Here is a 17,663-nt window from a genome sequence, read left to right as displayed (position 1 = left end):
GGGCTAACACATTAGTTTCAAGACACCGTAGAAGCTAAATTTGCCAACTGGGCATCATCTGAATTTTTATAGGGTCAGTAAGTTAGTCCTAATGCGGATTTTCTATATTGTTGCCTTTCTTCAAAGTCTGTTGAGATCCCTTTGATGGGAACTGGTGAGTCTTGTGTAATGGCACCTCTTCCTGCCCGTCTCTGTAGTTTGTCTCTTTTGATTCATAGGGTGTGCAGTGTAGGGAGTTGCTTTCAGTACCACCATTTTAAAGCTAAAGAAGATAATAGAAACCCAACTGCAACTTAGAGTACATCAGTATAATTGACCAGAACTACCACAGTACCTAGAATTTTATTCTGTTGCTAAATATGCATTTACCTGTTAATGCTAGTTTAGATGAGCGAGAGTATTATAAAGAACCTGGTCCATCCCGCCAATCATGAAGAAAGAACATGTCTGTATTCACAATTTTGCAGGTTACCTGTTGCTCAGACATACTTTCCCGCAACTGTAGGATGTATTTGGAGGTTAGGCCAAGGAAGGCTGAGTCCTCAAAAAATATATAATTCTAATAGTAATAATGGTATTTGTTAGGCACTTACTTTCCAGGCACAGTTCTGAGCTCTGGCGTAGTTACAAAATAAGTGGGTTGGACACAGTCCCTGTCCCACATAGGGCTCCCAGTCTTAATCCCCACTTTACAGGTGAGGGAACTGAGTCACAGAAAAGAAAAGTGAGTTGCTCAGGGTCACACAGCAGACAAATGGTGGAGCCGGGGTTAGAACCCAGATCTTTCTGACTTCCAGGCTGGTGCTACCTGGGTTTCAATACTTAAGTACCACCTTCCCCTTGGAATTAGAAGTTTGCGGGAGGGAGGGGTCAGATATATGGAAAATCTATCGTATTTATTGGATGCTTACTGTGCAGAGCACTACTAAGCACTTGAGAGAGTACATTATGACAATTGGTAGACATGATCCCTGTCCACAACGTGCTTACAGTCTAGAGGGGGGAGGCAGGCATTAATAAAAATGAATACGGATATGGAAGTGGAATGGATATGGAAGGGGGCCGAGATTTGTCTTCTGCACATGCCGACTTGGATGTCAGTATTTCATTCAGATCAATCCTGCATTTTTTTTTTTTGGCCATTAGTTTTTGAAAAGGTCAAAGAACTAGGATGAAGAGTTGCATAAGATCTGTATTACAAAAGACAAGGCATTATTTTTGCAAAGTATTTTTAGTAAAAAAAAATTCCTCTCCTATCTGCCCCTTACCTTTTCCTTCTCTCTCTCTTTCCCCCTTTCCTCCTCTCCCCTCTCTACTGCCCCCAACCCCATCCTGCCCAAGTTTCCAGAATTCTGGTCACCTTACCCCAGCCCTAAGACAGGTTTCACAGGCATGGCTATTAATACGTTTTCCAGGAGACCAGGCAACATTTCCTGTTGTCTAGCCCCCTTCCCTGGCCTCCTAGTAGTATTAACAGCAATTGCAGTATCCATTAAGCGCTTACTATGTCCCAAGCACTGGGGAAGATACAAGATAATCAGGTCATGCGCAGTCTCTGTACCATAAGGGGCTCACAGTCTCAGTAGGAGGGAAAACAAGTATTGAACTCCCATTTTTACAGTGAGGAAACTAGTGAAGTGATTTATCTATGCAGACAAGTGGCAGAGCTATAATAATTATGGTATTTATTAAGCGCTACTATGTGCCAAGCACTGTTCTAAGCTCTGGGGTAGTTGCAAGGTAATCAGGTTGTCCCACATGGGGCTTACAATCTTAATTAGAGCCTAGGATCTCTAACTCCCAGGCCCTTGCTCTCTCCACCAGTCCATGCTCCTTCTTAAAAGAGGGACTGCCCCCAACTGTACACAGTGAAAGCATGTGGGTTTTTGGGAAATGAGAATTGGTTTTGCTCTGAGGAAATGTTCCCTAGGACCTTAAATTTGTAAAAGCCATATTTTACCAAGTACAGCTGGCTAGTTCAGTGGGTTTTTTTAGTGATATTATTTCAGTTTCATTGATATGTAGGAATTAAAATCTAGAGACTGAAATAGTGGGATGCTTTGTGACCATGGTCTAACTGATGTCCCATGAAGCTTGACTTTGGGCTCCATTCTCTTCTCACCATTCACTCATTCTCTTGGGGACTTCAAGTACTCACGTGGCTTCAGCTACTACCTCTAGATTACTATGGGGATGACTCCCATATCAACCTTACCAGCTTTGAGTTCCAAACTTCCTTTCAGTCTCCCATTTCCTTTTGCATACGGGCCAGCTCCTCATGGATATCCCATCATTGCTTAAAACTCAGCATGGCTCAAACTGAACTCCTCTTTCCTCCTAACTGTTTTTGGCAGTTGACAGTACCACCCTCACCTCTGGCCCAGAACTTCCCAATTTGTTATCTTTGACTATTTTCTGTCTTTTACCTCCCACGCTTAATCTGTCACTAAAGCATCCTGATATTTCCTCTGTGGCATTTCTTAGATTCGACCCATCTCCACCCATTCATTCTTTCAATCATATTTATATACGGTTATATAACAACAAACAGACACATTCCCTGCCCACAAGGAGTTCATGCCCATAAGGCCCTCTCCCTGGTTTAAGGTTTCGTCTCCTGAATTGACAACTGCATAAGCTGCTACACTGGTCTTGCTGCCTCGAACCCTTCCCCTTTTCGGCCTATTTAAGAATCATCTTCCTAAAACGTGTTCTCTGGACATACTCAGTTCCCTCTTCTGAAAAACGGGATTAAGACACCTGCTCCTGTTTCCCAACTCCCTGCTACCTTCCTCTGAGATTGTGAGCCCTTTATAAAGCAGGGATGGTCTCAGATCAGTCAGTCAACCAATGGTATTTATTGAGCGCTTACTGTGTGCAGAGCACTGTACTTAGAGCTTGAGAGAGTACAGTGCAGCAGAGTTGGGAGGCACCTTTCCTGCCACTAGAAGCCTAAGGTCTACAAGTTTGCAATCAGATCTGTAGACCTTGCAGTCAGATCCGATGATCTTGTATCAAAGCACTACTTCAGTGCTTAGTACAGTGGTCATATACAGTGAGCACTTAAATACAGCTATGATAATAATTATAGACATCGTCCTGCCCTTCAAAAACCTCTAATGGCTCCCAATTTCCGTATGAGTCAAACAGCTTCTAACCCTTGCCTTTGAGATTTTCCAGCTTTATCCATCTTACATATCTTGCATTTTGCCACCCCTCCCATGTGGATGTGCTTGCCCCACCTGCCCTTGTCTTTTATTTCTGAGCCATTTCTTATGTCGTCATCCATACCTGGATCACTGTCCATTTCCAAATCCACCAGACCACAGTCCTCTGGTGGATTAGAACTCTCCTGAAAACCCACTTGCTCTGTGCCCCCACCAGTTTCTACCACACTTGCTCCTTTCCTCTCAAAAGCCACTCTAAAAACTCATTCCCCCCCCCCCCCATATTCTTGGTGTTGATAGTTTTATTTTTTCTTCCTGCCCCCACTGTGTACATTTTATGTCTGTTTTTCCACAAAAGACTGTAAACTCTTCTATGGAAGGGTGCCGTGTCTTCAACTTTTATTGTACTCTTCCATTCAACGTACGCAATGCTCCGAGCACAGAAGGCACTCAGAAGGCTCTCAAAAAGTCTGATTGCATGAATGATTGAAGGGCTTTAGCTTCAACTGCAATATTTGGCACTCCTTAGGTGTCAAAATGAAGAACATTGTTTATAAAACATGATGAGGTCTTTGGAATGAAAGGTCGACACAGGAACAAGTACTATTATGTGAGTAGAAAATTAAAGCCCTCCCAATCGTAGACTAAAATATACACAAAATGCTGTTCTAGTGCTTCTCTAGTACTGCCAAATGTGGAATTTGGAGTTTAGAAGTGTTTTTTGGAATTATAAATGCAGTCTGGTGTTCAGAATATTACTTAAAAGATGTCTGCTCTTAGTTTATTGGTGTGAAACAGTACCAAAGTGCATAACTGCTAGGCTTTTGGTTTTTTAAAAAATTTTTAAATAAGATACAATCTTATGCCAAATATGTGCAAAGATTGGAATTCATTTTTGTTTACAGTTCAGAGTAATTGTTTACAGGAAGTGTATATTCGGCTATTTGGTTTAAGGCTTCTATTCAAATACTTTTAGCAGTCTCTTGTTCTCAGGATTGAGCAGATTTTTCTAGGAAGTTTGAAAAAAGTGAACATCAATATTTGCTTCATATTTTTTTTCAGGAGTCCTATTGTTTCCTATCAGTTGAGGATTGCGTTCGTTTGGAGATTCGTGTTTGAGTTTTCATTTCAATTAGACTATAAAAAGTTTTGTAGTCAAAGATTTGGGCTTTAAATAGATCAGTAAGGGGCTTATTGTGGACCAGGTTTTTGGTGCCTTAAAATCCTAGGAAGGATCAATGGGAGCCATTTAAGCCTCTAATACTCCCAGGTTCAGAGCTATAGGTAGTGGACAGAAAAAGCATGAGTGGCATTAAAGGATAGCTCTGAAATATTTTAAATTTCCCCAAGTTACAAACAAAATTTAATAACTCGCATGGACCCAGAGGGAGACAGGAAGCCAATTCATCCAATATTACTAGAGATCATGTGGTGCTGTTAACTTGGGAAAAAACCCCAGGCCTGATATATGGAGCCCATGGCCAAACCACATATCAAGAAAGGTGATGACCACACTCTCTGGTACAGATGGGAAGGACAGTAGCTGAGGTTTGAGGCTTTAACTTCAATTTACTATATCGTGGGGGAGGACTGAGGCTCCTTAAGGTCGGTGGTTGTATTTTAATCATCTTTTGTAATTCTCAGCACAGTAATTATAGTAGGGCACAATAAATACTGGTGAATGTGATGAGAATCCTATGAACCTTATTGGCACTGAAAGGGCATACTGTCATGGTGGAATAGCTGTATCTCCTTGTTTCCTCTTCCAATTCCACTAGAATCTCTCTCTGTAGGCAGTTTTATTCTCTTTGATTAGAAAAATACTCAAAAAAAAGTTCCTTGAGGAAGATCTTGAGATCTGTCACAAGGGCATTGACCATAAATGTGTTGACTTCAGTTCTGGAACTATCCACCAGTCCATATCAAATGGGATTTTTTTCCTTCTGAATTTTGAATATTAAACTGATTTTTATCCTGTGTACTTTGTAATATCCATCAGTGAACACTTGAAACCTGACTCAGAGGTATTTATTGAGCTTCTGGGAGCTGAACAGTGAATTTAGAACTCTGGAGAGGACAACAGAAGCAAGACAAGCATTTCCTGCCTGCAGGGAATTTACAGTGTCGAGGGGTGACACAGACTAAAATTATTTGCAAGTGATGGCAAAAGGAGTAAGAATAAGATTATAACAAGTCGTCGTACAATTATATCTAGATGGAATGACTGAAGAAATAATTGAGAATACCAATAAATACATAATGATATAAAGCCCTTCCTCTGTGCCTAAACACAGGGGGAGTTAAAAAATAATCAGATGGCTCTCATTCCCCATCCCACAAAGGGCTTACAGTTGAGGTAGGGAGAGCAGGTATCTGCATCCTATAGATGTGCAAACTGGATCATAGAGCAGGTCCCACACATAAGGGTTGAGGATAGGATTAAATTATGCACATGCTAAGAGTGGCTTTAGGGGTCACACAAATAGGGTGCTGGGGATTAATTACGGAAGGGTTCCGGAAGGAGGTGGGATTTTAGGAGGGCCTTGAGGATTGGGAAAACTGGTCTCAGATTTGGGAGCCAAAGGAGTTCTGGGTCAACCAATGAATGGTACTTATTGAGTGCTTACTGTGTGTAGACCACTGTACTAAGCGTGTGGGAGAGTAAAGTGTAACAGAGAGTAAAGTGTAACAGACTGTTCCCTGTCTATAAGGAGCTTACAGTTTAGAGAGGACAGCATGACGGAGAGTTTGGAGCTGGGAGAGTCAGTCGGTTTAGGTGGAGCGAAGAGTTTGAGCTGAGGGGGAAGTAGGTGAAGAGAGCTCAGAGCTAAAAGGGAGGGGGAGAGCTGACGGAGAGCATTGAAGCCGATAGTGGGAAATTTTTTCTTGAAGTGGAGGTTGAGGGGTGGCTGTTACGGGTTTGTGAGGAGAGGAGGTATTGGTTCTGAGTGATGTTTCAAGAAGGTAATTCAGTAGCAGTTAATAATAATGTTGGTATTTGTTAAGTGCTTACTATCTGCAGAGCACTGTTCTAAGCGCTGGGGTAGATACAGGGTAATCAGGTTGTCCCACGTGAGGCTCACAGTTAATCCCCATTTTACAGCTGAGGTAACTGAGGCACAGAGAAGTGAAGTGACTTGCCCACAGTCACACAGCTGACAAGTGGCAGAGCTAGGAGTCGAACTCATGACCTCAGACTCCCAGTCCAGCCCAGTCTCTTTTCCACTGAGCCATGCTGCTTCCCATAATCCAGTAGCAATGTGTAGTGTTGGATGGAGTGGGACTCGTGGGCAGGGAATGTATCTGCTTATTGTTGTATTTACTCTCTCAAGCATTAGTACAGTGTTCTGCATGCAGTAAATTTAGCTCAATAAATACGACTGAATGAATGAATGAATGAATGAATGAATGAATAAATGGAAGAGGCTACAGATCGGGAGACCAGTGACAGGGCTGGGCTTTTCTAGCGCTTCTCAAAAATAGTTCAGCATTTATTAAACTCCCACTATCTGGGGAGTTTCAGAGGAAGTAAGAGAAGGCGTGGCTGCTGCTTTCAAGGTGCCTACGCAGTGTAGTGGCGGAGACCAGGCCGGCACACACTCTCCATATCCATCTGTAATTACGCATATATTTGGATTTAAATCAGGTGACAGGGGCATATAAGCAGGTAGTTCCATAAAACCTAGAACAGGGGACATAAGCCAATTGAATAGGTTGATTGGTGGCGGGTTGTAATCGAAAACTTCTGCAGCATCTTTGTCACCTGGAGTCTATCTGACTGCTTCTTTGGCTGGCTTTTACTCGTCCAGAAACTCACCAGGACCAGGGAGGGCAACTGCACGCTCTCTGGCTCTTTCGTCCTGCTTTTCCACAGACTTTCTCCTTACAGCTTGACACTAGAGACTGCGTAGTGAGTCGGTTAGATTCAAGTTTGTGATCTCTTCACCTTCCTCCTTCTCTTCATTTCTGAAAACAGCACACCCCATTTCAGATGTGCAAGTCCTAGTTGCATCACCCAGGAAAGCGAAGTTGCTTTTTGTATGGTTTTGAGATGGAGGGAAAATTAAAAGGATCATATTTGTTCTCAGAGCGAGTGCTTTTTTCCCAATCCATTAGAAAGTGTTAATTTGACATTGCTCATCCTGGTATTCAACACAGTTAACAGATTGAGGTTCTAGAAATACCTTTAGGATAAAACACGATTAAAGTGGGTTTTTGTGTAGCCAGGTTTGAAACAGCCATGGAACCGACGGTGCATGATATAAGTGAAACTCTTCTGGGCTGTAGTCGTGAAATTATTTTTATTTTTCTGATTGCTGGGTTTTAGAACAGTCAAAAAATTAGCCAACACACATCACTTACTTTTCTTCTTTTCCTGAGATGAGTTGAAAAGCTGACTTAATGTGCTCCACTTTGAAGACATGACTCTCATCTGTTAACAGTATTTAAGTGTGGGTTGGGTAGATTCAATCCATGTTAAAGTAGTCAAAATGGTCCCATCATCTTCCTCATCAGACCTAACTGAATTAAGTCTACATTGTGTCCATCCTGCTACTTTCCATCAGAGAACTCATTTGTGTATCCTCTCACTTTGTAGGGGTAGTGCCCAGTTTCAAATGCTGAGGTCAAACTTGAACAGCAAAATGATTCTTTAATTTGAAATGAAATTTGTGTTTGCCTTTGGGATATCAGACTTGCTATGTAATTCAAAAGTTCCTCAGTACATGTCTTACCCATTTTAATAATTTTCCACCTGTAGCTATTTGAAAAATATTAAAATGCATGCTCCTCTGATGGGGCTGACTGGCAAGTCCTGGAAGGTTTTGTGTTTTTAAGTACTTGTGGTTTCTAGTGTTTTTCACGCTTCTCTAGTAGAGATTTTTAGGAGTGTCCTGTATGGTAATGTCCCATGTTAATGGCATTGATTATCTGTCAAGCAGTGGGAATGGATGAGAAAATGTCCACTGTAAAATTAAATAGCATTAGAGAAGACTGTACCATGTGGTTGGTTAGGGAGGTAGCTAGTCCTCAGTAGGCTGTTGTGGTGGTATTAATGTGAGCTCCGGGTTTTTTTTTCACATGATTAAAACAGGCCATCTGTTCTTTGTTAAATGTTTACAAAAACAGCTTTTCTCTAAAAGATTTAAGGAGATGTGGGTCTAGTAAACACTGCAATATTTCTGAGCACCTTTTTCACCTTATTTCAAATAAGTACCAAAACATAATTCGACTGCATATCAAACAGGATTAATATGCGTTTTATACTTAATCTTACCAGTTTCTCTCCTGTAGAAGATTAAATTCTTTACCAAGATATTAAATTATGGCCTCGTTTATTACTAAAAGCAGCAGCTAAAATGATTTGTGTGCTGAAGTGCATAGATAATTTCCAATCTTCTCCTTTTTTTTTTGCTACAAATCTGTTCGCATCTCTTTCTAATTGGTAAATGGAAACAGGGGACTTCTCATTAGAAATTGGAACTCTTTAGCCAGACTTAATCCTAGATAGATTAAAGAAAGGTACAGCTACTTGGAAATCATTTGCTCTTCTAGGTTTTAACCACTGACTAGTTGGCATCCCTCTGACCTTCCTCTCTTTTCCCAGAACTACCCTACCCAGAGAACTAGCCTCCTTTAAACTTGAAATTGCTCCTTCATTTTATCGTATGGGCTGTGGGATTTGACAACTGACTGTAGATAACTGAAGAATATTACTAAAAGTTTTCTTACCTTCCCGGGCGATTTTGATTTCCATTGTTCAAAGACAATTCTTGCTTTTCCAAGGAGAACTATCCGTCTATTTCGTATAGATTGTAAGCATTTTTTAGAAACCAGATTGCAGAAAATGTCCTTCCAATTTAGTGCAAAGTGTTTGTTTTCCAGAATCAATGAAGAAATTGTGGCACCAACTGAGACATTTAAAAAAAATTCTTTCAAGATAAAACCCCATCACTCTATTTCTTTGCCCTATGATATTCATTAAGACATAAGCAAACTTTTGAAAAGTAGGAATTTCATGCTTGGAATCCTCTAGGTGGCCCCAGAGTAGATCTCTGTCCGAGGGGCTGCTGAGAATTTTGTTTCTTAACCTGTCCCCATCTCTGATGAATCAATCAATCAATTTCCCCCTGAACCTCAATCAGTTCTCCTCTTCTTTCCTGCGCTGTTGCTAGTTTTGTTATTTTGTTTTTCCAGGTTCAGCCTCTGAGCTAACCATAATACTCTGTCCACCATCCCTGGTGCCTCCCTTTTCATTGTGTGACTACCACTAAGGCCTGGTAAAGAGGAACTGTGACTGTGCAAAGCTCTGTGTGGCCCTTGCAGAGGAATTGAGAAGGTTCAATAGCTTAGACATCTTTTTCAGGGAAGGTTAGGTTGACTATCCAAGCTTGACTTTGCCGTGCTGGGGAAGGCATAAGGTATCAAAGGCCAGACCTTCACTATGTTCTATAGTAAGTGTTTGGGTCAGTGAGTTCTAGGATTACCCAGAACTAGGGGCTCCAGGAAGCAGGGTAGCTAGAGGAAGGAACCCAGGCCAGGGAATCACAGAATCGGGGTTCTAATGCCACCTCTGCTACTGGTCTGCTGTGTGACCTTGGGCAAGTCATTTATCTTCTGTGCCTCTGTTTCCTCTCTGTAAAATGGGGATTCAGTCCAACTCCCCCCTACTAGGAATGTGTGAGACCCATGTGGGACAGGAACTGTGTCCAACTCAATTATCTTGTATCCACCCCAGTGCTTAGAATAGTGCTTGACACATACTAAGTGCTTAAGAAGTATCTTAATTAATTAATTGTAAGGCCATTTTCTACCTTTCCTGAGGGATGAGAGGCTGGAAAAAATGTCAGAAAGCCCCGAAACAAGCATTTTGGTTACTTTTACATTTTGGCTATCCTTCCCCCACTACCCCATCACTACCCCATCTGCTGAGTCTTCAAATTTCAAATTAGAAAGGAATTACAGGGTTTAGCAATTTGGATACCGGAGAGGAAGCACCTTTCTTAAATTTGAAGTAGGACTTGAATTTTCCACTTTTGGGTCAACTATGAGTATGTGGTTTTAGGTTTAAATGACATTCTGTGGAACATGTAAGGAAAGTGACCTACTGTTAGGAATAGTAACTTAATATTTGTTACTTAAATTCACAGAACCATCTGTCAGGAATGTTGCATTGTTCCAACTACTAGGAAACAGAGCTAAAAGCACAGTTTTTTTTTATGGTGGTTTTTTTAATTATAAGTGGGGGAACCATCCTTCCTTTGAGGTCACTAACCCTTTAAAGCACAATTTTAACTCTTTGCAATATGACTTTGGCTGTGCATGAGCAAACTTAGTGAAATTTTATTCGCTCTGAATGGAATTGCTGGGGTTAGCACGGGCTACTGATTTCCTTTGCATACGTGATTTTAACTTCAAGAACATGTTTAACACATGAAATTTCCATACCTGGGCCTATTAAATTAGAAAACTTATTAAAAAGTAGAATTTTTTGGGTGGTTGTAACTTTGAGCAGGAGTTCAGCACCTGAATTTGAAAAAATATAAATATGTATATATATTTTTGAAGTTTTCTATTTTATAAATATAAACTTTACTTCAGAACCGCACATCAACTTTTGATTCTTTCCTCCTCCCCCCATATCCCCCAACTCTTAAAACTCTTAATGAACTAATGTCACCTCCTGGTTGTGTGTGTGTCTCTGTTTCTCTTAGCATTCTCCGTCGGAGCCCTTTCTAGAGAAACCAGTGCCGGATATGACTCAGGTTAGTGGACCGAATGCCCAGCTAATGAAGAGCGACGATTACCTGTCATCAATGGAACAGCAGCCCCAGCAAAAGAAAAAGAAAAAGAAAAACAATCATATTGCCGCAGAGGATCCCAGGAAAAGCTTTGGTAAAGATGACTTCTCGGTTGGGGTTGACGGCCAGGACCTAGCCAGGAACTCCACCGATGGCTCCCAAGACGAGAAGAAGAAAAAGAAAAAACCGAAGGCAAAGAAGGATCCGAAGGATCCTAAGGACCCCAAGGAGAAGAAGGAGCCTAAGGAACCCAAGACCCCCAAGACCCCTAAAATCCCTAAAGAGCCAAAGGAAAAGAAAGCAAAAAACACCACACCAAAACCCAAGGCCAACAAAAAGACAGGGTAAGTTGGGGGCCGGTGAGCGAAGGGCTGGTGATGGGGGGAGGGAGCAGAGCGCAACTGAGGCTTTAGGACCTGGTTCCCCGCCATGGTGCATTATAAGCCACAGAATGCTTAAAAAAAAAAAGTCGAATGTAGTTTCTCCATGATCAGCTGTGTTCATGATATGAGCAAGGTTAAACCCCAAAAGGTTTTTGTTCCACATGTTTGAGTTTTCCGACATACATTTGGGAAGCCCGACCGAGGAGAAACTGTTGATTTAGGAGGCGTTAGATATGTCAGACTCAGCCCATGTTTCAAGTTTGGGCTTTGATTTGATGGCTGACTAGCAGCAAGGAAATGTACGATCCCGTTTAACAAGGCCAGCGGAGTTAGTGGCGGTATTATTTGCAAGCAGAGACCAGCAACCTCATTTTCGGTGATAATGCAAGTTGGCCTGAAGTGGAGAGGAGGGACCGGAGAAGAAAGGTCACTGCTTTTCGCTAAGCCTCTCAGCTCTGTTTCCTAGTAGTTGGAACAGGAGAATTAATTATCTTCACTTGGCAGAGAGAGCCTTTCAGGGGCAGGGTTGAAATCGTAGTGGGCGACATGGGAGAAATCAAATTGCAGTTATCTGGATTGTGCATGTTCAAGATGGGCAGGCGTTTAAGGTTATACAGTAGATCTCTCTCCCCATCCCCCTTTGCCATCTTGAGTATAAATATCCAGTCAGTAAGGAAAGCGGAGAGGAAAAGACATTGAAGACTAATTTTTTCATTTGTACTGAAAATTTCTTACAACTGTTCTGAACCAATTCCAAACATCTGAATCTATTTTTCAGAATGTGGCTAATGTTAGAAAATATAACTTCCAGATGGAAGCAGGGCCAGACATAGCTAATCCGAATCTGTTTGCAAACTCCTGTTTGTATTAGGATTAATAAAAATTAAGATTAACAAATCAGCTTTGCATGATTTGCAAGGTTGGTTACTTCTAAACCAGAAAGGGAGAGAGACTATGAACGTGTATGAGTGGAGGTCGATAGAACCATAATAAGAGGAATAAAAATTTTGTCCAAGGCATCTGTTATCAATCCTATCCAAAGAATTTTGTGAGGTCTCTGCAAATTGTCTGGTGTAGAAAATAAAATGCGACTCTGAAGGGCCTTTAGGTTGGAAATGTACTCCATTCAAAGCTTAATTATTTTTTAATATTGCCAAATGCATGTTTTCCAGTTTGCCAAAATGGAATGGATTATATTAGACAGCTCACACTTCCAAATATGAAATATTGCATTTAGCTAGTGGATTTTACTGGGCACTTTTCTCCTGCACCTTATTAAGATCTGGTAGTTGAGAGACTATTTTTTCCCTGTCAGTTTAAAACAGATTTTTGCTTTAAAAAAAAGAAATCTATAAAAATATATCAACTGGGGTCACATTTTGAAAAAAACTAGTACCCAGTTTTGGAAATCTGATATTCATTATCACAAAAAGTCAAATCTAAGACGAAATAGCTCCTTAACCACATCAAAACACACATTTTTGGGTCCTGGAACAATTGCAAAGGCTCAGAAAATCCATCACCTAATAGCTTAGGCTGGTGTCAAGATGCAGCTCTGCTACGACTCCCATATTAATCTGTGCTGCTGGTGTATCTCGGAAAGAGACACTATCCAAAGAGCAGAAGTGACTTGGAAACCGGAGGGTGTGGAGGGTGTGGAAAGCATTTTGGTTTCCGTCCCGTCCACCTTGCTGAAGGAGCATCTCTGAGCCTCCCCTTGTCCTCCCCGCTCCCCCACCCTCTATGTTCATGGTCATCCTTCCAAAATACTCTCAGGTTCTGTGGCAGTGGAACGGATTCATGTAAACTGCTCTATTTTGAGACATCCAGCCTGAAAAACAGCTGGGAAGTGAGGTTTTTGAGCCCTGAGTGCAGCTTTTGATAGAGCCCTGTTCTGCACAGTTGTTTCCAAGGTGTCGGTTGATCTGCCCAACCTGTGGGATACCCTCCCTTTCCACCCCTTCAAACCCCCCTCCCCACCCCCCACCCACCTCCAGTTTAGGCATTCAGCCTGGGAGCCATATTAACTCTCCCAACTTAAAGTCAACCTGTTCTTTTGAGGGCGCTACTGTGAAAACATGCTATTATGAAAAACCTAACAAAACTATCAAATCAGTTAAATGTGCTATACCAGAAATAATTAGAACTAAGAGTTCATTTAATAGAAAACTGTCGAACGGTGGCATGTGGGAAGGATAGAGAAGATGGATCTACTTGATGAATGCGGATTCCTTCTGATGAGCATCTCTCATTCATTCATTCAATAGTATTTATTGAGCGCTTACTATGTGCAGAGCACTGTACTAAGCGCTTGGGATGAACAAGTCGGCAACAGATAGAGACAGTCCCTGCCGTTTGACGGGCTGTCTGTCAGAGGAGCTGGGTTTTGTCGTTGCCCGACAAACTCAGTAGAAGTCCAGTCAGTGGGACGTGGTACTGTTGGCTAAAGGGAAGCGAATTGAAGTGGCTCGTCAGGGCTGACTTCTGTGTGTGGCCACCGCTGAGTGAGCGTTTTTCAGTCCCCTACACACTTTTCTGTGCCTGTCTGGGCTTTAAACTTTTAGAAGCTTTTGCTGACTTAACAGGAATACTGCGGGGCTGGGAATAATTCCTAAGAGAGTCTTGGCGGCTTCTGACAGGCAGTACTGCAGATGGGAATATCTGTCTGGTAACATTGGTAATTGAATCAAGGTTTTAAGTGAATCAACTAGCTAAACCATTAATCTGTTGAAACAGTGTGCCTACTGGTTAGATGAATTGAGCTTGGTGCCACACAGTCTTGCTACTAGAACTGGGAAGAAAAAAACATCCTGAAAGCTGGGTTGACTAGGGTGTGTAAACCAAATGTAAATTCTGAATAGCATAGCAGAGTGATTATGTAAATTGAATATGCAGTGATGAAGGTAATAGGGGGTTTGGGTTATGTTAGTACCAGTGCTGAATTGACATTGTAGTTTGCTTCTAAGCACTGGATTACAGTAGGGGCAATTTTGTTTTGCAAAATGCTATGTGATACCAGTTATTTCCATCCTTGAATAAGTTGAGTTGATGAATTTGTTTACACAGAAAACAATTTCCCTGCAGAGAGTTGAAGCAAGGGGAGAAAATAGAAATGAAATCAAATTGGAAGGAGTCTATAGTTCAGTGTCGATAATCTTCCCCCTCCTCACCTCTCTATTCCTGCTCCATTCTGCGTTTTCAGCAAAACGATACTCTGTTGCCTCAGAAAAAGGTGTTTGAACTAACCCGTGCCAGTTATCCTTATTTCAAAGGGACTGCATCTTTCTTAATTGGCCTCAGTGGGTCTAAAAACACTATCCCTGCAATATTTCATACGAATTGTGGGCAGGGAAAGTGTCTTCCAACTCTGTTATACCATACTCACCCAAGATCTCAGTACAGTGCTCTGCACACAGTCAGTACTCAATGAATATGATTGATTGAGAATTAAAACCAGGGTCCAGGAACTGCTACTCCAGTCTTGAACTTGCAGCTTTCAAATTGGGACCCATAAAGTCAAAACAGATATTTGGGAAATGCATGTGGCAGAGTGTTCAAAAAGGTTCAGGGGGTTTTCTACGCTTATGTATTTTTAGCCTTTTACTATTGAGGCATTTTCCTTATTGACCTACGATTTTGGGAAAACCAAATGTTTTCACTGAGTGGTTCTTGAAGGTGTTGCTGGTTCCCATGACTCACATTGGACTCATAGACATGGCAAGGCACAGACACTTCTGTTGAACATGGCTGTAGAATGGGTTTTCACTGCCAGCAATTCCAGGAGCCCTCTTCCTCCACCTTCCTCTTTATGTCAGTGTTTACTGGAAAGAAAAGTTTTAGTTGATGAGGTGGAGGGAGAAAAGATGGGCCTGAGCTTTTGAAAGTCATTTGAAATACTCTACTAAATCCAACACTGCTTTTCTTAACAATACTTGGGATTACATCGGACTAGCCTTCTGAGGAACTTTAAATACTCTTCAGGGAAGACCTTCACAATAGGATCTAAACAGATAGCGCCATTCACTATCACATGTGTCCAGCTAATATGCTTCAAGGTCTCAGGGGGCCAAGAAATGCAGTCAGGTCATCTGTAACTGGGGTTGCATTTTGCAGAACTCCTCAGTAAAGTTGGAGTGTTCCTCTCATGTCTAGTACTATATGCATTCACTCAGCCTTTCATCTGGTGAAGGTGAGTGTAGGGTCCCGGGACAGAGTACTATCAAGGTATTTATTATTATAGTATCTGTTAAGTGCTTGAGAAGCAGTTACTCTGGGCAGAGCACTGTCCCAAGTGCTTGGGAGATGTTCCCTGCCCATAACGAGCTTACAGTCTAGAGGGGGAGACAGACATTAGTATAAATAAATAAATAAGGTATGGCATATAATTTAAAGATAAGGACACAATTGTAATGGAGTTGGGGATGGGGTGAGTATCAAATGTCCAAAGGTCACAGGTCCAATTGTGTAAATGACGCAGAAGGGAGAATGAGCTGAGGGGAAAGGGCTTAATTGGGGAAGGCCTCTTGGAGGAGGTGAGACCTCAATAATGATCTGAAGGTGGGGAGAGTGCTGGTCTGGCATATAGGAGGAGGAGAGAGTTCCAGGCTGGGGGAAGACCTGGGGAAGGGGGCGTTGGCGAGATAGACGAGAATGGGGCACAGTGAGTTAGGTGATGCTAGAGGAGCGGAGCATGTGGGCTGGGCTGTAGCAGGAGATCAGTGAGGTGACGTAGGATGGAGCGAGCTGATTGATAGTAAGGAGTCTGTTTGATGTGGAGTTGGATGGGCAGTCATTGGAGGAGCCCAAGGTCACTTCTGCTCTTTGCAAAAGGGAAGTAGAGTCATCCTCCCTGCCCTCCTCTGCCACCAAAGTGTAACAGCTGCTTCCACCCCTCGCTGCTCCCGCTGTCGTCTTCCTGCCTGTTGGGGTGGGGCTAGTGGCAGCAGCACTGAGCTGGCCTTAGAAGCCATCCTCGAGCACAAAAGGAGAGACCTGTGTGATGAAGAGAAGCTGAGAATGAACATAAGAATATATGTCATTGGCTGTCGGTGTATCACCGTTGTTTGGAGGATTTGTAGGTGCCTGCAGCAATCTGTCTAAGCTTATGCCTGTGTTTTAATTGAATGAATGGAAACCAAGTACCAATTTTAGCCTTTCAGAACTGAGCAGAGTATCTTTAAGAAATGATGTTACAGTGGTCACCTTTATGTTATGATAATTGCGGTATTTCTCTAGCACTTCCTATGTGCAAAGCAGTGCATGAAGCACTGGGATAGGTACAAGATAATCAGGTCAGACACAGTCCCCATCCCAGATGGGCCACAGCTGCGAGGTCTAGCAGAAAGAGCACAGGCCTGGGAGTCAGAGGACCTGGGTTCTAATCCTGGCTCTGCCTTTGCCTGATGTTTTACCTTAGGCAAATCACTTCACTTCTCAGTGCCACAGTTTCTACATCTTTAAAATGGGGATTCAATATCTCTTCTCTCTCCTATTTAGACTATAAGCCCCTTGTGGGATGGGGGCTGTGTTTGGCCTGATTAATTCGTATCTACCCAGTGCTTAGAACAGTGCCAGACACAAAAGTGCTTAACAAATGTTGTTATTATTATTAGAACATTACAGGCATGGACATGAAACATTTCTTCGGATACTGTCACACTTCATTCAAACAGATTCTTGTTTTTGGATGAATGTTCTCTAATTTCCCTGTGGTGTTCTAGCCAAAATGCACAATGAAAACGTGTGTTATGGCTGAATTGAATGGGTAACGAATGCCACTTATATTTCTTCACTTATACCCTAAGTTTTACAGCACATCAGTTTTGACTTGTTAAGACTAGTCTCAGTGACCCCTGCTCTGTGGTTTACCGCCTCCAGTACTTCATTAGAGATGGGGGAAGAACATGGGAACTATGAGGAAACCATTTAAAAAATTGCAGTGAGGGAGGGAAGAGGGGATGACACTTTTAAAATGAAGCAGGAGAAGACGAGGGAAGCAGACTCACCTTGATTCCTTAAGGCAGAGTCACCTGGAAAAGTCGACACATCCATTATGGTGAAGTAAGCGTCAGATACCGAATTGTTGACTCTCTCTCATTCAAATAATGTAGCTTTATTATTATTCATCTATAGTTTGGGTAATTTTAAGAAAAGTAAGGTATCCAACCTAGGTTTGGGAACTAAATCTCAGTTTCTAATGTTGATCCTAAAAGAAAATTGATTCTGACTTAGAACATTTTGACACAAGCAGCAGTTTTCTGGCCCCAATTGTGTCAAATATTTGAAGACTGCGACGCCAATGAATTGCTGTATTA

At 42.0% G+C, this 17,663-nt stretch overlaps 1 protein-coding gene across 3 annotated transcripts in view; it reads left to right on the top strand.

Annotated features, from left to right (window-relative positions):
• CHD7 (chromodomain helicase DNA binding protein 7) overlaps positions 1-17,663 on the top strand; it is a 161,700-nt gene that overhangs the window by 77,228 nt on the left and 66,809 nt on the right. For all 3 annotated transcript variants that reach the window (XM_029068749.2, XM_029068748.2, XM_029068750.2), the window contains one exon: positions 10,880-11,310. In XM_029068749.2, coding sequence (XP_028924582.1) covers positions 10,880-11,310 — 431 coding nt within the window. The remainder of the gene's footprint in view (positions 1-10,879; positions 11,311-17,663) is intronic.

This window comes from Ornithorhynchus anatinus, chromosome 7, assembly GCF_004115215.2.
Source record: "Ornithorhynchus anatinus isolate Pmale09 chromosome 7, mOrnAna1.pri.v4, whole genome shotgun sequence".
NCBI classification, from domain to species: Eukaryota; Metazoa; Chordata; class Mammalia; order Monotremata; family Ornithorhynchidae; genus Ornithorhynchus; species Ornithorhynchus anatinus.
The sequence above is the reverse complement of the archived record's forward strand: the minus strand, read 5'-3'. Positions and strand labels throughout refer to the sequence as shown.